Source organism: Danio rerio, chromosome 20, assembly GCF_049306965.1.
Source record: "Danio rerio strain Tuebingen ecotype United States chromosome 20, GRCz12tu, whole genome shotgun sequence".
NCBI lineage: Eukaryota > Metazoa > Chordata > Actinopteri > Cypriniformes > Danionidae > Danio > Danio rerio.
In genome coordinates this window covers 42,043,540-42,070,201 of record NC_133195.1, presented here as the reverse complement: position 1 = coordinate 42,070,201, position 26,662 = coordinate 42,043,540, and the positions used below count along the sequence as shown (strand labels likewise).

Sequence of the window (26,662 nt, the reverse complement as noted above, 5' to 3'; positions counted from 1 at the left end):
TTATTTTTTTAAATGCTGTAGGTTTATAACAGGTGTTCTTTTTCTGACAGTGTTTTGGCCAGTTCATCCTAACCCCACATATCATGACGGGAGCCAAAAGAAAGATGGTGGTCATGCATCCTCTTCCCAGAGTCAACGAGATCAGGTTTGCTATTCTCAACCCATCTTTTCTGATAATCTGATGCTAATAAAAAAAACTGGCTTAAACTTCTCCATGGGTATTTTATTTATACAATAAACCTTCTGAGGTTATTCACAGTTAACCTTCATGTGATTTTGTTGAACACATCAGTCCAAATTAATTCAATTTCTTTTAAAACTGTAGTGTATTTGCCGAGTACATAAAAAAACTACATTACCCATACTGCTTTGTGGACAATTCTACCAATTACAAAAGTCACAAATTGTTTAAAATATGAAGTTGGCGATTCATTCTGCTGTGGCAACTCCAGATTAATAAAGGGACTAAGCCAAAAAGAAAATGAATGAATGAATGAATAATGTACATATGGGGCATCACGGTGGCGCAGTGGGTAGCACGATTGCCTCAGCAAGAAGGTCGCTGGTTCGAGCCTCGGCTGGGTCAGTTGGCATTTCTGTGTGGAGTTTGCATGTTCTTCCCATGTTCACGTGGGTTTCCTCCGGGTGCTCCGGTATCCCCCACAAGTCCAAAGACGTGGTATAGGTGAATTGGGTAAGCTAAATTGCTTGTAGCGTATGTGTGTGAATAAGTGTGTATGGATGTTTCCCAGTGATGGGTTGCAGCTGGAAGCGCATCTGTTGCGTAAAACATATGCTGGCATAGTTGGCGGTTCATTCCGCTGTGGCGACCCCAGAGCGGAAAATAAAATTAATGAATGAAAAATGTAAATATAATATTTGATAAATCCTAATGGAGAATTATTGCAGAATCACTACTTCCAAAAGTGGATGGACATTTATTCATTTTATTTTATTTTCAGTGTGGAAGTGGACACAGATCCTCGGGCTGCTTACTTCCGGCAGGCAGAGAACGGGATGTATATTCGGATGGCACTACTGGCTACTGTATTGGGGCGATGAAGGGACCATAATGGTTCAGTCTTGACATTTGGCAGTAAAGGGAAATATTTTATTGCTTACTGATGTGATTCCGTGTTTATTGTTCACTCTATATTGCTGCATTAAGTGAGATTTGTGGGTTGAAGTACCCAGAATTGTCTTTCATTCCGGTATTGACCACAATAACATTCCATATTGAGTATTTTACCTAAAACACGCACATTAAATCAACCACAGTGGAGTGTGGTTTGACATTTTTTGTTTGTTTGTTTTTTTCATTTATTGTAGTGCTCTAGCATGTGTAGAGAATTGCTCAAGTGTCATTTCAGTGTCTTTAAACTTGCAAACAGTTCTACAACTACATATTTTACTGTTATAAATGCAAATACTTTATTCTTTTCTTGTCCATTTACAACAATGCAGATGTATTTTCATGTCACCATATTCATTTTTTCCTATCCAATTGGGACCAGACTTTAGTAACCCAATCCTCTCAGATAAATAGATAGTGTGGTAGGAGGATTATTCTTCTATACTGAGTAAAGGTTTTGTAGTTGAAATTTTTAGACAATAAAAATGGCAATCTTTGATCTTTCTATGCTTTTGAGTCTCTTTCATTCAACTAGCTGTAACATTTTGGTCCAACTGCCCTGAGTACACAATGCAATAGCACAAATGAAGGGTGGCTAAAACACACACACACACACACACACACACACACACAAACTGCTGGTAATAATAAGCATTTTATAGATTGTAACAGTTATTTATTGTTAATATATAAACTATTAAAGGATGGTGCAGTGGGTAGTGCTGTTGCCTCACAACAAGAAAGTTTCTGATTCAAGTCTTGGCCGAGTCAGTTGGCATTTCTATGTTGAGTTTGCATGTTCTACCTGTGTTCATGAAGCTTTCCTCCAGGTGCTTTGGTTTTCCCCACAAGTCCAAAGATGTGTTATAGGTGAATTGGGGAAGCTAAGTTGTCCGGAGTGTGTGGGTGTTTCCCAGTGATGGGTTGCAGCTGGAAGGGCATCCGCTGTTTAAAACATATGCTGGATAAGTTTGTGGTTCATTCCGCTGTGGCAACCCCTGGTTAATAAAGGGACTAAGCCGAAAAGAAAATGAATGATTGAATGAATAAAATATTAAATGGGATGTTTTGTAAAGTTCTACACTAATAAAAAGTGGTCATGTTTTTATCAAAATTATATGGAAAGAGTGAGTTATGTATATATGCACAAAACAATGTTTAATAAAGAAAATGGGTATGTTTAAAAGCTAAAGTATTGCACTGCAGTATGTACATTTTGCAGAAAAGCTGATATTTCTTTTCATTTAAAACATTTTTTCATGAGTTTACTACAAAATTCTTTTTTTTAGATTTATTCATTTTTATATTTGTAATTAGAATGTGTGCGTACAGCTTAAATATACTGCTATGTAATTATTAGTACTGATTCGGACTTTTATTTTGAAAACCTGAAATGAATTGCATTTAAACCCTGATTATTTCTCACCTATTTTACTCCGTAAATCATAAATCTTAAATTCTCTACCTGTTTCGCGTGTACGGTATGTTTAATATCTGATATCTTATTTTCTATTGCTGAAAAATTGTATTAACGAGCAAGACACGACAGAATCAATCCTGGAGTCGTTTGTGTAGCTTCGATAACGCCCTATAGAACGCCACTGCCATATCCTATAGAACAAGAGTCGACTCCGCCGAAGACTCGGTTTTAATGAATCAACTGTTCATCAGAACCCCCTAATCTTCGGGGGGAGTCGAACATGTTAAAGACTCAGTTCAAAGAATCGATTCCAGTAATCAAGAGCGTCCTCGGATCGCTGTACGCTTTCAAGGGAGGACATGCGGCGATAGCAATGAGGTGCTGTACATAGGATATCTTATAAACCTTTCGGCTGACTCCTCTATGATTCAGCCACAATTCACTATATCACATAACCACCCAATTTAAGGTGAGTTTCAAGCTATTATGCTTCAATTTAAGTCTTAAAATCAACAGAGATATTCTGTCGTGGCTATGCGTGCTAATGCTAACTGCCTAGTCAGCCGTTTGGTTCATTGATAAAAGTACGTGCAGATTAATACTGAACCCACAAACCAGTCAGTGCGGTGTGTGGATTTTATAAATACTCTGCTGTGAATTAAAATATGTTAAAGGCTTCATATTCAAAGTGGTTTTGCTGACACTAAGGTTAGGTGTCAATTAGCCGGTCGTGTCTGGCTCTTTCCCTTCAGATTTATTTGTAATCCCGAATAAAGATAACTAAATTCTTGGTTTATTGGTGCATACTGGGTTTTAGATGTTGCTTATAGCAGCTGTTGTCTAGTCAAACCAAACAGGTCATTGGTTGAACAGTGAGAGTGAAGGAAAAGATACGGACCGAAGGGAATAGTAATCTGTACTGGATTAGGAATGGATTATAGTTTTACAAGGACACGGGCCCGTTACAACAGCCAACAAGTGGTGTAAATATGATGACAATGATAAAGCAAAGCAAATTGATCTCCACAACAGGATAAAAATAAACCTTATCAATGGCCACATGACGTCACGCGACTCTTCCCAGATGTGTTGGGATGCTACGACTAGAGCCAACACGTGGCTACTTCAATTATTCTGATGTAAAATTGTAGTGAAAGCAAAGGGTTTCACTAATATTTCTAATGAATAGAATATTTCTGCTAGTTTGTTTTGAGTATTGGCATTTTATGACGTCATTGCTAGTCAACCCAATTATGATTTACAGATTGAGTTCATAATTTGTCAGAATTCACTTTAGAGACCATTAAATTGAACAGTAATGTTAGTCAAGCTGTGTGCATGTGAAAATTAAATGAATGTTATGTTTTGTTGTTTATGTAATATTAGACCATTCAATATTGTTGACTGTTGCTTTATCGTACAAAGGTCCCATTCTGTATATGCAAAAAAAAAGTAAAATAAAAAATGTTAAAAAAACATTTTTTTAAATGTTTCTTAAATTAAAGCTTTTAAAGTATTTATTAATGCAATGTCCATTCATGTTTAGTAAAATATTAATATTACCATATCTTTATGAATAAAGCAGATGTCTTTTTATATATTTTTGTCAGCAGATTGCATTTATTTGATAAAAGTGCAATAAAATTAGCAATGTTGTCAAATATTGCTGCAGTTTAGCAGAGCTGGTTTAGATTTTAATGCATGTCAGTGTAATGAATTCAAAAGTTTTTCAGCATCAAAATCCATCAGATATCCTTTTATATGCTGATTTGGTTTTCAATCAATATTTATAAATATGAAAACAGTTAATTTAAATGTTTTTTTATGATGTTATTATGTATGCACACACTGTAGACATACAAAGGATGATATTAAAACTGTTTTGTCAACTAAAGAAAAGAGAAAAAAATCATTAAAACACCTTATTCAAACTAACAATAATTCTAAACTACAAAACTTAAATGGTGATACTAAAATAACACTGGTATGAATTCATATGCACAAACACTGATATTCATTTTCTTTTCAGCTTAAGCTCTCTTACACTGACATTTCAGCCATGATTTTGTCATCTGAGACAAACTTGGGAAATCCTTAAAGATTCCTAAAATCCGCGGCTAAAATCAGTGATCTTTGATCGTTGGTTTGACATGTTCACTGACAGGCGCTTATTGCCCTTTGCGATCAAATTTTTCCCTAAAAGAAGTTCTGGCAGTGTCAGAAGATTTCAGACACTTTCCTGCAGTGTGACAACAGCTGTGATGAGCATCAATCCAAGAACCAATAGGAGCTCCAAATTTGAGAGAGGGTGCTCGCTGCAGAGCCATTTGAGGAAAGCTGAGCTCCAGCGAGGGGGAGCATGAGCTGTCGCTCCTCCTCCTGTAAGCTGTTTTAATGCGTACACCAACCCCACCCCTAACCCTACCCCCAGTGACATCACTCGTAGAAGAAGTGCAAAAAAGGTGGAGCTCAAGCTTAAGCTCCCCCTCGCTGGAGCTCAGCTCTCCTCAAATGGCTCTGCAGCGAGCACCACTTATAATTTGATGATGCAATCCATGCGGCAATTCAGTTGACCACGGTGAAATGTCAGAACAGTTTTTTTTCTTCAAAATTGCTGCTACAAATTGTTTACATTTGCTCTGAGGAATCATTTCAGAATAATTTTAGTGATGGAGATGGATGTCGTCAAACTCCGGGGGTGTTTTCTTTCGTGTATGGTGCGTTTTCATTGTCATTCAGTCTGACATTATGACAGCTGAGATCTTACAATGGGGCATGGAAGCCATGTTTGTGCAGTCTGACATAGCTACAATCGTTCAGGATTATAAAAAAATTGACAGTGTGAGCCTTTAGTCCCTTTATTAATCTGGGGTCACCACAGCGGAATGAACGGCTAACTTATCCAACATTACTTTACACAGCGGATGTCCTTCCAGCTGCAACCCAACACTGAGAAGCACCTATACATTCTCATTCACGCACGTATACTACGGCCAATTTAGTTTATTCAATTCAGCTATAGCACATGTTTTTGGACTGTGGGGGAAATCAGAGCACCTGGAGGAAACCCTTGCGATTGCGGGGAGAACATGCAAACTCCAGACCAGGGGTGTGCAAACTCTGTCCTGGAGGGCCGATTTTCTGCATAGTTTAGCTCCAACTCTTATGAAACCACACCTGAACATGCTAATTTGTGTCTCCTAGATCACTAATTATCTATAGCAGGTGTGTTTGATCAGAGTTGGAGCTAAACTGTGCAGGACATCGGCCCTCCAGGAAAGAGTTTGCCCACCCCTGCTCCAGACAGAAATGTCAACTGACCCAGCCAAAGCTCGAACCAGCATCCTTCTTACTGTGAGGCTATTGCATAGATATATACATTAGATGTCGCCTGGCCCATTGTTGTCTATTGGACGGAATGCGTCAAAAGCGACGCCATCTTGGTACAGGGTATCGCTCCTTTGAAATGAATGCGGGACCAAGGTACAGTGGAGGACTGTGGCCATCCAAAGCCAGAGATATACACACATACACAAATATCTATGATCGGGAGTTTTCCTGGATGTTAGTATGTAATTTCTTTTTTTTCTAATTACGAAAATTATAATTTTACATCCCTTTTCTACATTGATGGATCAGTGACCACACGGGCATTCCTGACAAAAAGCTTGTGTTTGTGTGTACTGAAATGTGCTATTCACCCTCCCTGTTAAATTTGATCTAATCGTGTCCTGAAACACACCTCTTCTCCTGGTTTCACTTCTCATACTGACGGAGGGAGCGGTTCGTTTGTGAATGAATCCCCCGAACAACTCTTTCACTCAACCGATAATAATACAAGTTTCTGGCAGCGCAGCATCTCGTTGTCATATTTCTTTTGCATTGTTTGCTGATTTTATTCAACAAAACTAGCATAAGCCGAGTGTTTAGTGCGAGTTGGAGCTGCTTTGCCTTATGGTGAGTGCAGTAAGTGACTGTTATCATCAATAACGTTACCTGATTAGCACAAAAGTTCAGAACCTACAAAAACAGAAAAAAGCTTAATATTACCTATGAAATGTTCTGCCTTTGTGCTTTGTTTTCTTTGTTTGCTTGTTACTACACCCGTAGACAGCGCTATAGTCCAGCATCTTCACGTAATAACACTGTCTTGTCTAGTGCGGTTGAATGACATTTGTCCTGGCAGCACTGTGACAATGTGGCGGCGCTATTGACGCATGCTCAGGGTCCCTATGCGATATCTAGTGTATATTTCTATGAGGCGAATGTGCTACCCACTGCGCCAACATGCTGCCCAAACACTATTATACAGTAGCTTAATAGCTAGAACACTATTTTGCCACACATTGTTCTATTCCTTTATCTCTTTCATGCATCTTTAAGGTATTAATGTATTTAAATTAAACTGTGATGTCCCTATTTTAGTGCACATTCCAAATGTAATTATGCATTAAAAAGCCTTCTGACCAGTTTGTTGTAGTACAATATTTCTTATGTTTTCTACATCTGTCTACTTTATCACAGAGACATTTATGGTCTCTAGCAGAGATCTTTTCACTAAACAGTGCTGTTTAATAATGACCATGTGATTGAGATCATACAAGTAAAAATGCATTCGCTTCAAGCTTGTGTTGCGTTATTATTAAGCTGATAAATGGCTTAAATTTGGTCTGCTGTTTCATTCCGCCTTTGACATTTATTTTTTTTGTACAAACCTGAAATGGCAATGCGTATCTTAGTTGCTCAGCACTAATGCCACCTCCAACATGACTATTTTATTCTCAAAGGAATAATATAGCAAAATGAGTGCCTTTAGTTGCAGTCTGGAGTCCTGAAAGTCAATTTATTTTCAAACTGTCTTGAGTTATACCATATGCTGCATGAAGTGTGTGGATTGACCTGCCATACGAAGTTATCACACAGGCTGTTTTAGGAGCATTGAGCCAGTTGTCATCATCTGGAAGAAGGTGACCTGTGTGATTAGTGGGCATTTCATTAGACATGGCACAGCCGCTAGATTCATCTGCAATAGAGTTAAGCCTGAGATAAGCTTACAGCTTGATGAACAGAGGCTCATGGAGCTGGCACAAGTGCAGTTTGATATGGCCGATCATTTGGCTCTCTAGTGTATTGTATTGTGTGTGAATTGCTTTTCTTATGATTGTTTTATTGGTCCGTAATGTTAAAAATATCAATGCAGACAAGTAAAATGAGATGCATTTACTTAATGCAAAATGGAGTTTAAATTTGTATTTTTGTTTTGAGAAATTAAATTAAATTAAAGGTACAATATATAAGATTTTAGTTTCAAGATATCCCAAAACACCTAGAAATGTTATATATTTTGCTGACTTGTGTAGTTATTCTAAATGTTCAAATCCAGAGAAATAAGCAATTTTTACTTGAGTATGCCCTATAATGTTGTCACATACCTTAGCTGTCCGATATATATGCCAAATATGCTTTAATATGCTGTGTTTAGTTAGACTGCATAGAGTAGCGTTACAACAGAACTATAAATGTATTTAGTATGATAAAACAGCACTGCTGCTTCTACTCGTAATTTCGATCAGAAGAAACAGAAGCAGTAATGTAGTATAATAAAAGCCACACTGCTTTAGCTCAGGATGCAATGCAGACCACAATTTCCAAGATCAAACTACATCTTTGTTGTGAATATGAGACTTCTAGTGGTGAAAATTACATACTGTGCCTTTAACTGAGTTTATGCCCCAAGCGAGAATAAATATCTGTGAGGTATGAAAATGAGTTTTCCGATTGATTAAAGTTGATTTTCTTAGATAGTTTTAGACATTTCTAGCAGGTAGTTGTCGCTTTAATCAAACTTGATCAGTTTTACAGTAAGCAAGACGGAAAATAATTTTGCTTGTGTATATTGATTCAAAAGTCTCCTGACAGTAGCACTGGAAAAAGTGACAAAAACACAGAGGATTAACTTTTTTTTCACAGCATTATCAAAAGGTATAGTAAACAATATTTTCGGTGTTTGCTACAATTTTCATTGTTTTTTTTTTTATTTTTATGAAGAAGTGTTTCTAATAATAAAAACCCTCTTAACTTGCATTCAGAGAACACGTGTTCCCTTCAGATTTCTCATTGATGTTTTTTTTTTTTTTGCTTGCTGTTAAAAAATCTTAATTTTGATCTTTTTAACCATTTTTAAATAATTTGGAAATTTGAAAACAATAAACACTGCATTTATTGTACCTGCAAGCTTCTTTTTTTTATACTGTCCTCTGTCGTGGCTCCGTTCTCCAGTTGCAGCATTTCGTATAAACTTTGCCCATATCATCTAAAACCTGATGACCTGTTTAATTGCCAGATTTTCTAAAGTACAGTGTTACACATAATCTCAATCAGATAAATTACCATGGAAACAAAATGTGGCCAAAGACATGTCTTCCCTCAGGAGTGTTGTGGATGATGTAATCAAGACTGTTGTTTATTTTGCAATAATAAATGTAGGCTGTAGCTTTAGTGCACGAAGACACCACATACAACAGATTTCAGACAAATTTCTGAGACAGCATAACTTAATTATGTCCAAAAAATAAGAGAGAGCTTTGGTGATAACTAAAGAAATATTTTCTTACTACAATACTAACTTATCACTAGAAATGCCATTAAAAGTGGAAAATGTTGCTTCAAAAAACAATCATTTACATGCATTTCAAGTGTCAGAAATGGTAGATTGTGGAATATCGAAGGCAGCAAAGGACTCATCTGAAGAAAGTTCCACACCGAAACAGGAGTAAAGCAGAATTTGTATTCAGATGTGCCTTTATGCCATCCTGCCTTGGAAAGGTGCCTACAAATGCAGCATTTTAGAGGTTTCAGACACAAGTTGTAGTGTCATTCAAGTTTTTTGGGGGTCAAATAATATTAAAATGTTTAAGAAAGATCTCTTTTTTTCCATCTAGGTGACATGTATTTGATCAAATACAGCATAAAATTTGAATCCATTATTTAATTGTTGATTTTAAATAACCAATTTTTATTTGAATATACAGTGGTCCCTCGTTAATCGTTGGAGTTACGTTCTAAAAACAGCCCGCATTAGGTGAAATCCCGAAGTATAGTCCACTTTATTTTTTACAAATATTATAGATGTTTTTAAGGCTAAAACCCCTCACTACACACGTTATACACTTCTCTGACAATCATCAATATTTTCACACTTTTCTCTCATTTAAACACTCGCATAACTTCTACTCTCCTTTATCCAGAAGTCAAACTCCAAAAACCATCATTAGCCAGCTAAGGTCGAAAGTTGCTTCAGTGTTTTTGGTGTTTCCCAAATCCATCGTTCCAACGAACATTCGCAAACTGCATGGCAAACTTGTACAATAGCAATTGCACGTCTAGAGCTGTGGTTAGAAGCATAGTTGATAGTTCATGGTTGTGTTCTGTTTCCAGTTATCCCCCCATGCCTTATTAATTTAGAACATTCTAACATTTAAACTTGCAATGATAAAAGTCATCTTTCTTGGGTGTAATTAGCTTTCCAAGTATTTTTTTTACAGTTCAGTTTAGCAATTCTTATTGACAATTGAACTCCCTTCGCAGTGCACTTTGAAGATATTTATGCCATTTTGGCAGCTGTGGCTTATGACAAAAGTTATAGGTGACCTATTATTTAAAAGCGGAAGTTACGTTATGTTTCCAAAGCTGGTGAAAACATAAATATAGCGCATATGTTAATTCTTTTAATGTATTGTAGGTTATTTATATAACCTATTATAATTTATATACAGTATATGCCGTTTACATTTATATATACATATATACATCATTTATACATTTCAATTAATATGGAAAGGGAGTGCATGTTTTTTTCAAAACTAATATTATATTTTTGTTTTAAATGTGTATGCGTGTAAAACAATATAATTTGCACAACAAATTTGGGGTTTTTCTTTAAAGAAGTAGATACTCCACCCCGTTTAGAGCATCATTATGGACATTTTACGTTATAACTAATGTGGTTCAAACGACAATTCTGCGACAAAAAAACTGCTGTTTTGGGAAACACTCGTCACTACATCTCTCTTTTTCCAAACAATGCATCGTACTTTAATGGTTCAGCTGTGAGTTATGTCGTTGTTAGGGAAACACATGCTTGGACACAAAATGCAATGCGCTGTAAAAAAAACAAATCCGTAAAACTGTGCAAAAGGTGAACCACATTATCTTGAGGGAACGCTGTATTTTAAAATGTACATTCCAATGCAAATTATTGTTCTTGTCTTTCAATGTTCTAACTGGTTATGCTGCTTAAAAAGAAATGCTGCTTTAAATAAATGTAAACGTTATTCAGTAGTGAGCAGACATTTAAAAACAACAGCATTTTTTATGTCAAAGATTTAGGAATGTGTTTTGTTGCCAGTTTAAACTCAAGACACTGTAGAGATGTGGTTCAACAGGGCGTTTCTCAAAAAGACCCATGTTGAGTTTAGTGTTTAAGTCACTTAAAGGCTGTAATGATCTGGGAAGGTGTTGTGTGTGCATACATGTCTAATGGCTTTGTCAACATGGAGTTGTAATCTGTGAGATCAGCAAAACATAATCATCTTATGCAAAGGCATTCTGAGACTGGGGAAGCCATTGCTCTGCCTATCGCATCATGTTAGTGGTACGCTTCCAAAAATATAAGCGGAAATGTATCATTCATGTTTTCTCAGTAGTGTTTAAGTCTTTTGTGGATGTCTTTCTCACATCTGAAAACCAAACCTGTATGTTTCAACATGAGCACCATTCAACACTGCCACACCTTGTGTCCGCCCAGTATGTGTCTGTGTACATTATGCGTGTCAATAATGCTGCATGTGAAGCAACTCCTGTTTAATGCAGTGAAAGTTTTGAATGCATAATTTAATGTTTTTTGTGGTTCTTCAGCTTGAATCATGGCAGACGCCAAGCCGCCCTCTGACAGGCCTCAGAGGAAGATGTCCACTACAGGGGATAGTTTGTATAAGGTGCTGGGACTGGAGAAAGGAGCCACAGCAGAGGATATTAAAAGAGCTTACAGGTACAGTAAATGTTGTGAATTTTTTTTCCCCCCATTTTAATGGTAATATAAGCAGGGTATCCACAGAATCTTTAAATGTCTTAAATTTCAAAAAACTCAATTTTAGGCCTTAAAGTATTAAATTCACTGAAATATTGTCTTGTAGGTATTAAATCATTTTAAACGAGTCCTAATTTTCCTTGGTCTATACTTTTCCCAGTAGCTTTCCCTGGGTAGGAGCTGGAAGGGCATCCCCTGCGTAAAACATGCCAGAGTAGTTGGCAGTTCATTCTGCTGTGGCAACCACTGATAAGCCAGGGACTAAGTTAAAGGAAAATGAATGAATGAATGTAAAGCTACCCAATCGATACGACACGCATCAAATCACTAACAATACATCTCAATAAAACCTTTTGCCGAACTATATTCATAACTAATATTACATGTCTTTTGTGCATACATTTGGTTTATAAAGAGTTTTTGTACACAGTTAGGGTCTGCTTGTTTTGACAGATTATTTAAAATATATAAGAACTATAAAATGCTCTATAGGCCTAATTTTATGCGAAACTCATTAAAAAAAGTAATAATTAATGAAGAAAACATTTTCCATCTCTATAATTGAAATGTAAAATGTATATGTAATTATTCAATATTAATACTATCAAATGTTGGTATAAATATTTATTAAATACAAAATTTTAGTTGAACAAAATCTGTCTATTATTGTTTTTTTTTCTTTCTTATTTTTTTTTATCTGAACAAAGGCCCTTTTGGTTATTCAGATACATACTGCAACATTAAAAATTGTGAAGCTGAATGACTACATTACCCCTAAGCTAAAACTATTTCAGATCGGGAGTTAGTGGCTGGGATGCACAAGAAAATAAACCAAACAGCCACTCTGGTCACATCCTTGTTCATTTCCAATGTTCTCACTCCTGCTATACGGCACTCATTTTTGCCTGTGTTGTTATTCTGACCTGAAGTGACAAGCGTAAGCACGTGATTTGTGTTTGTCTGAGGTATTTAGTCTGCCGTTATTACTGAAATGTGTATATTCCATACAAAGTTTGAAGCAGATTGGTTGGTTCTAGTGCTCGGGGCATTCAGAAAAGTTCAGATGTTTTTCAACTAGGTGTACATGGAAAACGCATGTTCACATCGCTCGCGCTTGTCACCTCAAATCAGAATAATAACACCACGTGAAAATGAGTGCCGTATAGCAGCAATGAGGAGATTGTAAATCATAAAGGATGTCACCAGAGTGGCTTTTTGGTTTCTTGTGCATCCCAGCCACTAACTCCCCATTTTAATAAAACTATAGCGCTTCTTTATTATTGATATTGACAATGGTGTTCGGTCAATAAGTACCGATATCGATTTTGTCGCCCAGCCCTAGGTTTATGGCTGTACTGTAGGGTTGTCAAAAGTATCAACTTCAGGACCAATCGCTACTGAAATTTAAAAAACATCCATTCCTTGCAAACGTTTAAACGCATTCTTAAACACCACTGATTGGCCATTGTGGTCATGCCCTTAACAGAAATTACTGTTATTTGGTCATTTTTACATTTTTTTTTTTGTACCGATTGGTACCAAAGTTGATTCGTTTGACAACACTACTTTGCTGTATGAACTTAAATGATTTCAATGAACAGCCATTTATGTGTGTTGCATTGTCCATGATTGAAGCAATATCAAAACTGTGCATGCAGTATTTACTTCAATCATTGTTTTAACACATGCATGATTCTTTGCATTTACAGAAAACTAGCTCTGAAATACCATCCAGACAAGAATCCAGACAATCCTGAAGCTGCAGAAAAGTTCAAAGAAATTAATAATGCCAACTCTATCCTCACCGATGAGACTAAGCGCAAGATCTACGATGAGTACGGTTCCATGGGACTCTACGTGTCGGAGCAGTTTGGAGAAGAAAGTGTCAAATACTACTTCCTCATGTCAAAGTGGTGGTTCAAGGTGAGAGCTAGTTTTCATATAAGCAGAGCTGTTATTTACTGTTTACTCCTTGTGTTGACCTACACAGACATTCTGTAGTGGAATATTTGCCAGATCTAGACTACACAATTTCAGCCTGATTTGGCACAATCAGTTGGATGTAGTGTGTTGTAGTGGTGGTTTATGAGTTATAATTGGGATCAGAATTGCAAGAATTCATCACTTGGTTTTATATAGTGTTTTATAGTGGTTAAAGGGAGAGCTCATCCAAAAATTCACATTTACTGTTACTGTAAACTTTTATTAGCTTTTTTTTATTTTGCCTTTACTTGTTCCAAACCTGTTTGACTTATTTTCTTCTGTTAAACGCATAAAAAGATATTATGAAGAAAGCTGAAATCTTGTAATTATTGACTTCCATAGTAGTGAAAAAAACTACGGAAGTTAATGGTTAAAAGTTTCCAACATTTTTCAAAATATCTTGTTTTGTGTTTAACAGAAGACAGACAGAGAAACAGGCTTGGAACAAGTAAAGGCTGAGTAAATGATGAGAGAATTTTCAGTTCAGTTAATTTATCCCTTTAACAAATGACACCACAGCGTATGGTATCCTGACAGAAAGAATAGCAATTTCGTTTTTTTTTTTTTTCCTGATGGTTGGTTTCTTAACATGCTCTTTTTAACTAATAGGAGCACAGGACGAGTGCTTTAGGTGACCACTTTTGAACACTGTGAGCAAGAAATGAAGTGAGGCGAGATATTGGTGCTGTTACTGGATTTACAAAGTTTACACACCTTCTTGTTCAGGTTGCAGTTGTTGCAAACACAAAGCTTGACCTTTTTTAGTCCATAATTTTACCATGTATTTAGGAGTCAACATGTCCCATAATCTGACCTGGGGCCTGTATCCTGAAGCTAGATTAGCTGGCTAACCCTGTAATGTAATTTAATGTTTGTTTATATAGCACATTTATTGTGTATGGCCTGGCACCCAAAACACTTCACAATCATGAGGGGGATCTCTCCACACCACCACCGGTTTACAGCATCCGCTTGGGTGATGTGACAGCAGCCACAGGACAATGGCGCCATATGCGCTCACCTGACACCAACTATTGGTGGCCAATTTAGTGGATTTGGATGATTGGGAGGCCATGATCAGTAAGGGCCAATGGAGGGAATTTAGCCAGGACTCCTATTCTTTATGAGAAGTGTCATGGGATTTTTAATGACCACAGTGAGGTGGGACCTCGGTTCAGTGTCTCATCTGAAAGACAGACCTCACTGATAGTATAGTGTCCTCTTCACTTTACTGGAGCATTAGAACTTCAACAGCAACCTAGTTTTCCCATGTGGTCTCCCATTCAGGTACTGACCAGGCTCAGATCTGCTTAGCTTCAGTAAGTAACCGGTCTTGGGCTGCAGGTTGATATGGAGTCAGATAAATAATAATTAACTGAACCGGTTAACTGAAACATAACTGAAACCAGATTAGTTTGCACAAATTCTTGGTTTAATGTACCATAGGTAGCTTAGCTGATCTCAGCTGCTCCATTATTCCATGGCAACAAACAGTGATTAAAGTCAAGCTGCCATAATGGTACCTAAATTAAAACTAAACTGAAACTTAACTGGCTAGCCAGCTAATCCAGCAACTGCAGTCTGAACGCAACATCAATTACTTTGTATTTTTAGTAATGAAAATTAGTAATGAATTTACTCATGAAATGAAAAGTTGAAGATGAATAAAATGAAGATTTTTGCTTGGCACACATTTTATTCATTCATTCAATCATTCATTCATTCAGGAAAAATACATTTTATAAGATTGACTTCCAGTGATTAGTTAAGACCACTTAAATCTAAAATTCTGCTCTTACTATAAAACATATTTAGTTGGAATGTAGAAGTTTAAATTCCATTAGACATCATTTTATAAGGAGAGTACTTTGATGGATATTATTAAAAAGCTACCACCAGGAAGAGTTTTAAATTATTTATCAAAAAATTAAACTGAAATATCATATTTAACTTTTTTTGAATTTTTTTTTGTGTGAATTTTATCTATTTATTTTTTTATATATTTGTCTAAGTAACTTCTTTATTGTAATATGAATTAATTTTAATCTTGTTATATTTTATGTATGTCCATTTTGCCATGAAATAGCCATAAGCTGCTGATGTGGCAATAAATAAATCTAAAATTCTCCCCGAATTATCTGAAAATCTTCCATTACATTTCGGTAGATTATTAGTAAATTATTATTAAAATTATTATTTTGGTTTTATTCTTTAAACTTTTTTCCCATTTTAAAATATGTTTAATAGCTGTCAGGCATGTTTATCTTCTCTAAATGACTATATTTTGTGAAATTTGAAAGTACTGTTAACAAAACTTAAAAAAAAAAAATTTTTGTTTGTTGTCTGTTAGACGCTTTGTAAAAGAGATTTTTAATCTCAATGTGTCTTTCCTGGTAAAATAAAGGTTATAATACTACTATGACTACTATTAATAATAATATTAATGTAATGATATTCGCAATGTATTTTTGTATTTTACCAGTCATTTTCCTTGTTTCATTTTGTTTAATTTTGGGAACTTCCTAGCCTGATAATCTCTCATGACCAAGATTGATTAATAGTTTGTGGAAGCGCCTTGTAAATTTAACCTGTCACTGTGGAATTAAATCTCCAACATGTGGCTTTCTGAAAGAGTTGTTTCTAATCTGAGGTCTGTGTGTTCTCACCAGGCTACAGTCATGTGCTGTGCGGTTTTCTCCTGTTGCTGCTGCTGTTGCTGCTGCTGTTTCTGCTGTGGAAAGTGCAAACCACCAGAGGAGGATGAGAACTACCAGTACGTGGACCCAGAAGACCTGGAGGCCCAGATCAAAGCAGAGCAGGATGGAGGAGGTGAGTTTGTTGGGAAGGCGTGCTTGTTTTGATCTGCGGTGGTGCTTATCTGGCAGTTGATGATGTTGCAAATGGCACAAAAGACTGATGAGTTAAGCAATTACCTGTATGAATCATGATGCAAAAATTTATACATCCATCAGAAAAGTTAAGTCAAGTCAACATTGCGCTTTTTTGAAATATAGTTTTGTGCTGAATTTATTTTTACATAATAATATGTGGGTGAGTGACAAAGTAATCAGGGTGTATTACAGTATATATATATATATATATATATATATATATATATATATATATATATATATATATATATGCGTGCAGAATATATATCATATTTTAATATTTATGATTATTATGATTATTTATTTTTATTTGCTTTTTATATGAGAATGTCCATTGTTCGATTATATTCAACTATTAATATATAAAATGTTAATTGTTTATAATTTTTCCTACTCTTTCAAACCACAATGTTTTACTGTTCAGCATGTTTTTAATCATTAAAGATTAGTGCTGGCCAAAAATTTGTTGCAATTAATCACATCCAAAATAAAAGTTTGTTTTCACATAATTTTTATATTATTAATTTTGTATTTGTAATACACACTCATTAGTTAAAAACAAAAAATATATATTTTCAAAGACATTTCAATGTATGTGTATGCATTACTTGTATTATCCATCGTCCATAAATATTTGGACATCGACACTTCAGGCTATTTTTGACTGCAAAGGATTAGCAACCAAGTATTAAAAAGTAAAGATTGATTAATGATTGTTATTCTGTCCAATTAAGTCGACCCTTTTTAGCCCTAAAAAACACAAAAACGTTTAAGTACATAGTACACTAATTGGATATTTGACTTCTACTGTGATAAGAAGAAAACAAATTCTGTCTTTTAAGTCAGGTTAGATCAATGAATATGTGAGGAGATGGATTGCCTTCAAAATCACCCATCATCAAATATTGCACTGCATTTTATATTAATAGTCTAGGTCTCTATTCTGGTCTAGTGTTGGAAATGACTTGAATGTGAATTCAGTTTATCTTCATTTAATAGTCAAATAAATTAAGCGTCGAGTGAGACGGGACTCATTTCACTTGTCTAGCCTCGGTCATTTCCTTGATGGACATTTTGAGCGTTCAAGATGTGTGTGTGTGTGTGTGTGTGTGTGTGTGTGTGTGTGTGTATCTGTCAACTAGGACACTGGCTATTGAGTGCCTCATCTTCCTGATGCTAATGTAGGTTTTGTATTATTTATTGGATGCAAAGCGCAAAGTATTATATTAGTAGTTTCTAAATTTAGCACTTAAATATATAATTATCAAGTTGAGTAGACAAGCAGTTTTGGCATGTTGCAGGTTTGTAATGCAGATAATTTTTTATATATGCATTTTCAATTCATCTTTATTTCTATATTTACAATATAGATTGTGTCAAAGCAGCTTAACCTAGAAATTCTAGTAAATTGAAACCGTGTCAGTCAAGCTTTCAGAGTTGAAGTTGTTTAGTTTAGCGTGGTTTAAATCTCACTGCTGAAAGTCCAAACATTGAAGAGCAAATCCATCGATGTGCAGCTCCACAAGTCACAAACCAATCAAGCCAGTGCCGATTTTCTGTTAATGAAGAAAGTGTTCTCTTTTTTTATTTTTGTGAAAAATATTATTGGGGGTTATTATTAGCAAAAAGTTTGAATTGTTTTGAAATTGTTTGAATATAGTGTTTACACAAACCAAAATGTAATCATAAAGATATTGACCTTTTGTAAATGATGCACTCTATATGGATTTATAGCCAGTGTTTGCCTGAAAATGAAAAATTGCTACCAATTTACTCTTCCTAAGGACATCCAAGATATAATTGGATTTGTTTTCTACGGGAGATCATTAAATAAGTTTTTTTTTTTTTTTTTTTTTGCACACACTGGTTGTTTCACTCTAAAAGACCTCAGCAGAGCCAGGGGTGATAATTTTGTTGTCCTGTATGTTTTGTGTTTCTCTCTTTCAGCTCTTTTCAAAGTTCTGGAACCCTAAAATCAATTTTAATTGTTTAATAAAGAAGAAATATCACCTACATCTAGGGCTGGGCGATATTGCAAAAAAATGATCATGTTTCATATCATTCAATATTGATAACTATTGAAGATGTTCTAACAATCCATTTAGGAATATTAGTATGTTTTGTTTACTACTTTTATTTTAATTGACCAGCATTACTAAGGCAAATAGTTTTAATAGACAAACAAAAATATTTAATCTAAATATCTGACCTTTTTATAATAAAAGTGTTAAAGAGACTCTTAAACTTGCTAAAATGTTACAAAGTGTGTGCAATGGTAAAGGTAGATCAACATTTGTAAGGTGTGAATAATGATTATACAGTAAACCTCTGTAAACAAAACAAATATTGAGAATCAAATCTGAGCTTTCAAGTAAAAGAACCAGCCATCATTATTCAAATACATATTGAACATTACAAATTGTGAAGTTAAATGACTACATTACCACTTTGCTAAAAAATCTTTCAAATGTGGAGCTAGTGGCTGGGATGCACAAGAAAATAAACCAAAAAGCCACTCTGGCAAAATCCTTGCATTTTTAAAAATTTATTTATAATCTCCTCACTGCTGCTATCTGGCACTAGTTTTCGCGTGTGTTGTTATTCTGACCTGAAGTGACAACTTTTGTCAAGCTAATTGGCATTTCTTCCAAGGCGCGCACTCAGCAGCCACATTTTAATAAAACTATAGCCTTCATACCGAGACATTTTATTAATATTTCAATAAATATCGATACCTATTTTATCGCCCAGCCCTACCTACATGTACACTAACAGCAGGATTTCATTTTTGGATCAACCATTCATTGAAATGTTTTACTTTTGGCTATCCTTGCACTTATGTAAGAATCCAGTACATTGAAATCTTTCCTGTGACCTGTAGTATGAGGTAATGGTTTCCTTTTTACTTGACAGGTGAAACAATAATTATCGTTCAGCCTATACCTAGTCCCGGTCCAGAAATCTGCAGTGAAACTTTACCGGATTCAAAATGACTTGTAAGACTCTTCGACAGCATGAGTCACCGCATTGTGAATGTCAACCTACACAACCCTGTGCTTGTCCATGATTCACAGCATTGTCTTTCACTGACATTTGAATTACTGTGCCGCTATTTGTGTTTGCTCTTACAAAGGCTTCAGATTATTCATTGGATCAGGTTTTCAGACTTTATTAAACATTGTAACTCCCAACATCTTGTCAACCTGACTAACGCTCATTAAACAGTGCATTCAGAGCTCATTAAGTTGATCAAATATGTTGCGTATTAGGGAATTCCAAATGAATGCACTGAATGCGTTGTACTGAAACCCAGAGACCTGCACTACAGATTTTGAGATATCAAGATGTGTTTGCTTTGCATGGCCCGTGCATGAGTCTAAAGTTTGCATGTTAGGCGTGGATGTCTGTGTTTTGCATGTTGTCCTCCGACCATGTCTTTTTCTACTGAGTAATTTGAACCTCGTATAGGTTCTGAGGTTTAGTGTCCAGGAGGTAAAAATAATTTTAAATGAAATAGTTTTATAACAACAACTGCTGTTATATCAATATAGTTATAATTATTATGTGGTCTGTTTAAATGCTTGATTGTGATTGGCTGGAAGGAGTGCAATCAAATAATTTAAGTAGTTACAGTAAGTTTTAATCTGATTTTAAAATGAAAGAGCTTCCCATAAGCATTAGTTGGAACCAAAGGAACTTGCACTCAGTGCCTGCATTCATTTGTGTAATTTTAAGAACACCGATGTGTGCTTCACATCGAGAGCCAATAGGGAATAACTAACTTGCAAATATGCACAAATATTTGTAAAGAGATAGCTAACGCACGTTACTATGAGCTATTAGATATGCCTGGGCCCTGCGTCAATTACATGCCCACACATGCGACTGATTCAAAGTGGGGACCAAGGGATCTAACATGTTATCTGATGGAAATTTGGTGAAATTTAAAAGAATCATCTATAACTTTGCAAATATAATATCTATAACTTTGCAGTATAATCAATGGCTTGTAGTGTGTTAAAGCATCTTAAATGCACTTTGTGGAGGCAAAGTCCTGTGCTTTTGGGTGGTTCTTTCTTTACCTCCGCTGTCCACATTATGCATTTAAAATCCTTTAACGCATGGCAATTCATTAAAATAACCCTCATATTATTATTATTAATATTTATTTTTAAATATTAAATATTAATAACTTTTTTATGCCTAAAACGTACTGGTAATTGTAACTTGTAACCAGGAAGCCATGCATACATTACTATTAATATTATTATTATTATTATTAATTATTAAAGAAGAAGAAGAAGAAGAATGATAATAATAATATATTTAATGCATAATATTAATCCTAAATTATTGTGTGGTAAAAGCACTATTTTAGAGGATGTTAGAAGGCCAGCGACTGTGAGAGTGAGTCAGCTGAAAATAGGATTTCTGTTGGGATTCTTGCGTCAGCATGAAGCAAAGCTGTCCAAGCAGGTGTATGTCATTGATTGAAACACAATCAACATGAGGCGTCCCGTACAGAGGCACCGCTGGTCCGTCACCTCAGCCATCTGTTCAGCAATGTCAACCTCCATAAATAGCCCATTTCACCTGTTTTGTGTTGCATTTGTGGTCTTCGTTCTTCTTTAGTTTTATTATTTTAATATGGAGTGTAGTTGAAGTCAAAGTTATTCGCCCTCGTGAATTTACTTTTTCTGTTTCTAATGTTTCCTAAACAATGTTTAATAGAGCAAGAAAATGTCCACAGTATTTGCTATAGTATTCTAATATTTTTAGATAATTTTTTTCTTCCAGAGAGTCTTATGTTTTTTTCAGCTAAAATAAAAGCAGGTTTTAATGTTTTAAAAGCCATTTTAAAGTCGATACTATTAGCCTCCTTAAGCAATATTTTTTTTTTGTACCATCGTTATACAATAATTTGCCCAATTACCCTGACTAGCCTAGTTAAGCCTTTAAATTGCACTTAAAGCTAAATACTAGTGTCTTGCAAAATATTTAGTAAATTATTTTGCTCTGTCATCATGGCAAAGATAAAAGAAATCAGTTATTAGAAATTATATACAAGGGGTCCAATAATTCTGACTTCAACTTTATAAAGAATGTTTTGTTTTCACAGTTATCACTAGTAATGGTGCATTTGTAGTGAATACATTCATTAATAAATCCACATTTGCATTTATTGCTGCATACGGATTGTGGTCCATTAGCGGGGCGGTGATTTGGAAGAGCTGCATCAGGGAAGGGAGGTATGTTTCATATCACAGAGCTGTGACCGCTACTGGCCGTGATCCCAGTAAACCGCATCTGATGTGCTTCAATTTAAAGAATCCAATGTAGGCCTAGAGTGAGTTTTTCCTGCTTGCAAAAAAATCCAGCATATTGTATACATCCCTCATACCAACAAACTGCATTAAAACTACATGTTCTATGCCTCTGTGCTGTCTAATCCTCAAAACTGATGGCTTCATGCAAAACCGAGATAAATAGAGTCTGCTTTTATCTGCATGAACATATGGTGCACCTAATTTACTTAATAGTACTGATAGACCAATATGTCGGCTTATATTTGAGCATTTTGAGATTGGCAAATGTTGAACGGAATTAGGGAATGCATATTTCCTTTCTTCAATAAGCTCTGCATTACAGTAATCTTTATATGCAGAATATATGCTAAGATGTATCCAATCGCCATATTTCACCATGACGATTAAAATGCCACTTTTGAATAGGGCTGCACAATTCTGCCTAAAATGAGAATAAAAGAAATGTTTTTTTTATTTTTGCTTGATCACGATTTTCTCTGTTTTTGTAAAATAAAGATTATTATTAGAAGGCTAGTATTATTTCTCAAACATGGTAAAACAACAGTTATAATATTAGGCCTATATGTAGGTCTGCCGTTGGTTAAAATGCTAAATTTTGTAAAAACTTTGAATGGTAGACTTGAACAGACTTTAAATTTGTCTTAGTTGTTAATTCATAGTAAAGTGATCTATCGGAATACACCAGTTCATAATTCTGAAGATGAATTATTGTGTTTGAGACATATGTTTGCAATCTGTCATTGACCACATTATAAGACCATTTCTTTTACTGGTAAAATGAGACATTTGTGATTATCAGATTCCCTCATGCATTATATTTAACGTTATATAGGCTAGAGTAGTTATACTGACCCTGTAAACATTTATTTTCAGGCACAACACTTTGTGTTCGCTATGAAAGAAAACACATCAAATGCTTGCTGTAATCATAACTGTAAATTGCAATATGATCATTTAAAAGATGTGCGTGCTGTTCACTTTCACTGCCGAGTGCGCTCATGTTAGTCGTAAACGTCCTCTTAGTAGTAAACAAACTTCGTCAGCTCACATGTCATTCGGGGCCGCAAATACTGTAAAATCATTACATTGACAGAAATTACATTTTGGGATGAATTATAGCTTATAAATACAGAATGTGACTTTTTAAAACCATTTGGAGGTGTCCACGTTGTGAAGACTTGTACATCCGCCTTTACGCTTCTCTCCTGACCTTGAAAATATAATTGGCTGAATTGTAGAAAAGCTGAATTAAGATTGTGTGTAGGGTTGAATTGAGATTGCGATCTTTTTTGCCGCCCTACGTTTGAATGCTTGTACTGTTAAAGGCAAAAATATTATTATTCTTTTTAGTATTTTATATATATATATATATATATATATATATATATATATATATATATATATATATATATATATATATATATATATATATATATATATATATATATATATATATATATATATATATATATAATTTTTTTTTATTATTTTTTTTTTTTGGAGATTGTCTAATTTATTAGTTTGGCTAAAATAGTCTTATTTATTTAAAATATATTTTATGTCAATATTATTAGAATTATTTATAGTGTAAGAGAAGAAACCATTCTGATTAACCTAACTTGCCTATAGTTGACGTTTACCTTAAGCCCTTAAATAGCACTTTTTAATTGTTTTTTTCAAACAATATTGTGTGCAGCCATCATGGCAATGACACATTTGTTTTAGAAATTATTTTAAAAATTGTTAAAAAATGCTGAAATTTTTTTTTAAACAGCACTCAAGTAATATTTTAAAAATACTTAATGAATGAAAATGAATTTTCACTATATTACCACAGAAATATGAAGCCTCATAATCATTTTCAGAATTTATCATATTTAGAAAGGTTTAAGCAGCAAATCGGCAATTTAATGTTAAAATCATATTTTTCCAATTATATGTTCAAATATTACAATATATGAATTACTATTGGCCACTATAACATACACGGTATAAAATGCAGGGTTCCACACAATGAATTTTTGTTGGAAAAACATGAAGGAATGAAGTTAAATTGTTAGTTAACTTAGTTAAGTGAATTGAACATAAAACGAAAATGTTCCCCTCCAAAAACTCAAATGTTTTTCAGCTAATCTTGAATGGGTAGTTTGAACAAGCAGCAAATGCAGTTTTTGAGTGTGTATCAATTATCCCCTTTTACTTCAGAGTAACAAGACATGATCAGTCTCTAATTTTGTCCTTAATGTTTTTATGTTTTTGTAGGCGCAGATGTCCCTATTTTGATCCAGCCCAGTTCCACGGCCAACACCTCAGAGTCTAAGCATTTCGCAGCCAGCCAGCCCGTGTACAACACCCAGAAATGAGCCACCTGCCTGGCCCTGGTCCCGGTCATCACCGAGGGGTCCTGCTGACGGACTGTAAAGGCCCCTAATGTAGTGTGCTTATCGCTGGACATCACGGCACCAGGACTAAACTGTGCCACTTGCGCCACACCCTGACTCTGACCCACTGGAAACGAGTGGCACTTTGCCAAAAGACAAGGAAGCCTCTGCCAATCTCACTTTATCTGTGTCTCCATTTGTGTGTACGTCTGTCTGTTCGCTCGTCTATAACCACACGCTCATTTCAAAGTCATATAAGACTGGTGCCATTGGGCAGTGCTCCAGAAGGGAAGTGGGTTTTAAATTTGGGGGTGTTTTTTTTTTTTTCTTCTTTTTTTTGTTTTTCTGGTCCTGGCTATTTATTTATTTCATTCGATTTTTTTTTTCTACTGTGTTCGAAGCATGGTTGTGAGTGGAATGATCATATGAGTGCATGCAAAGCAATAACAGCATGCCTCTACTATACAGCATAGGAACATGTGCGCAAAAAAAAAAACTTCCCACTTCTCTTCCTCCACATGCCATTATGTGGCTTTTTTTATTATAAGTTTAAGTTTGCTGTCATCTGTTACATTTTGCTTTGTTACATTTCATTGGAGATCCAATCAATTTTATGCTGCATAACAACTCTTCCTAATGACCGATAAGCCAAGGCAGACGCTTCTAATGTCAGCTGACATGCCGTGCTCGGTCGTACATTTCCCGAAAAAGATTGAAACACTTGAATATACGCTGGTAATAGGACATTTTTTTTTCCTATGCACTTTTTTTTCCTATGTTTTTTTTTTTCTTCAAAGAAGGCTTCTGATGCAAATCCTAATGTCTTCAGTCTTTACTAGTCAACTGCAAAAGCGCAAAACGTCTCTAAATGTGAATTTTTAATTTGCTTAAATGGGCTGAAATGGGATCGTCCCGACTTTTTGATGAACGCTATGCCAAATCATCGAGCGAATCAATGCTTTCTCTGTGCTCTTAGGACAAATAGGCAACTATTTTTAATGCTCTTATTTATTTTTATTATATCAGAATCGAGATTCTAACTTGTTCTGATTGAAAAGGATGCACTGTGTAAACTTGATTTCGGAATCTGCAAGAGCCTCATTTTAGCAATAAGGAAATGCCCGTCATGTTAAATGTGAAGGACTCAGTCAGGTTACCGTTAGAAATCCTACGTTTGAGCGAGTACGTTTTTTAGATGCCAAATGTTTCCTCTATAAGCTGTTGTTCTGAATGCAATAGTGTATACTTAGAGATCTTTTTGTTTCTGTCTGCAAATAGTAATGTATGTCATAAATCCATGTAGTGTATGTTCATGTAAATTCTGGGGGCATTTTCTTATAGCAAAGACGTTTCTCTTTTATTTTGGAAAGGAAGATTATTATGTCAGAGGATAGGCTTGCCAAATGATAAGCAGATGGAGGCAGATATTCATTAGAAAGCATTGGGATATGATCTGCTTCCAAACCAACTCTTATTTTCGTTTCTATTTATCAGTAGATTCGCACTTAATTTCATTGGACAAGATCCATTTCTGCAATCAACATTTTGTTTTTAACATTTTTGGCATCTGTTTGGGGTGCAAATTAATGATTTTAATGCATTTTGGAGGTTTTTGCCTCTTCGCCAGTGCACATATTAGTTTTACGATGCTGTGTGTACAGTAGAAACCTGTTTGAAAGGGCCGAAAAGCAGAATTTGGCCAGAAATGAGCTATGAACCATGACACTACATCGCTACCTTCCTCTTGTTTTTATTCAACATGGTTCGTAATGCATCACATTTCGTTGTTTATATTATGAAATCCGAAATTCATTAAATAAATGGGGATTTGTACAAATCTTTGCATTGGAGTGATTGTGCACTTGTAAATGAATGAGAGCCGGTGTCAGCCATCTGGTTCACTTCACGCTGCGCTATAGTTGTACACATAAGCTTGTAATCAGCTTAGAGTTCAACTCCATACGCTCATTAACAGCTCCTTCAACATACTTAACAGGAAGTGCAGAGTCCGATTTAGCTACGTTGATGGTCTTGTGGAAAGGTTTGATTCCTGTGTGACGACACAACCGCTAGTCCCCTTTCAGTGCCTTTGCCAGAGGTCAGAACTACTTTGAACGTTTCCTGTTAAATGAAGGTCTGGTTTTTCTTTTCTTTCACTAAGCAATAAGATATGACAGCCTGTGCTAATTGGTGAATGGAGTCTACATACAACCCCATTAGCAAGGTCAATATTCACTGTATAGCATGCACTGTAAAAGAAAATAGCTGTAAATTATTAGTATTTTGTGATTCATGTTTTTATTTAACATTTTTCCCCATTTATTTATGCTTTTGAATGGCATTATGGGACCTTGAACTTTCCAACTTTTATTAGCATTTTTATTACTTTAAAGTGATTTATTGTCTGGGTTGGTGTTGTATATTACGGTACAAAAACCTT

At 35.2% G+C, this 26,662-nt stretch overlaps 2 protein-coding genes across 9 annotated transcripts in view; both read left to right on the top strand.

Annotated features, from left to right (window-relative positions):
- cad (carbamoyl-phosphate synthetase 2, aspartate transcarbamylase, and dihydroorotase) overlaps positions 1 to 1,637 on the top strand; it is a 39,559-nt gene extending 37,922 nt beyond the window's left edge. For all 4 annotated transcript variants that reach the window (XM_009294886.4, XM_005160811.5, XM_009294885.4 and 1 more), the window contains 2 exons: positions 51 to 145; positions 963 to 1,637. In XM_009294886.4, the coding sequence (XP_009293161.1) occupies positions 51 to 145; positions 963 to 1,062 (195 nt within the window). In that variant the 3' untranslated portion in view covers positions 1,063 to 1,637. The remainder of the gene's footprint in view (positions 1 to 50; positions 146 to 962) is intronic.
- Positions 1,638 to 2,864: 1,227 nt separating this feature from the next.
- On the top strand, positions 2,865 to 26,059 carry dnajc5ga (DnaJ (Hsp40) homolog, subfamily C, member 5 gamma a). Of its 5 annotated transcripts, XM_005160815.5 has the most exons (7): positions 2,865 to 3,021; positions 11,469 to 11,601; positions 13,350 to 13,563; positions 16,293 to 16,452; positions 19,428 to 19,510; positions 21,725 to 21,763; positions 24,104 to 26,059. In XM_005160815.5, exons 2-5 carry the CDS (start codon positions 11,477 to 11,479, stop codon positions 19,505 to 19,507), a joined length of 579 nt encoding a protein of 192 aa, XP_005160872.1. In that variant the 5' UTR covers positions 2,865 to 3,021; positions 11,469 to 11,476; the 3' UTR covers positions 19,508 to 19,510; positions 21,725 to 21,763; positions 24,104 to 26,059.
- The last annotated feature ends 603 nt before the right edge of the window (positions 26,060 to 26,662 follow it).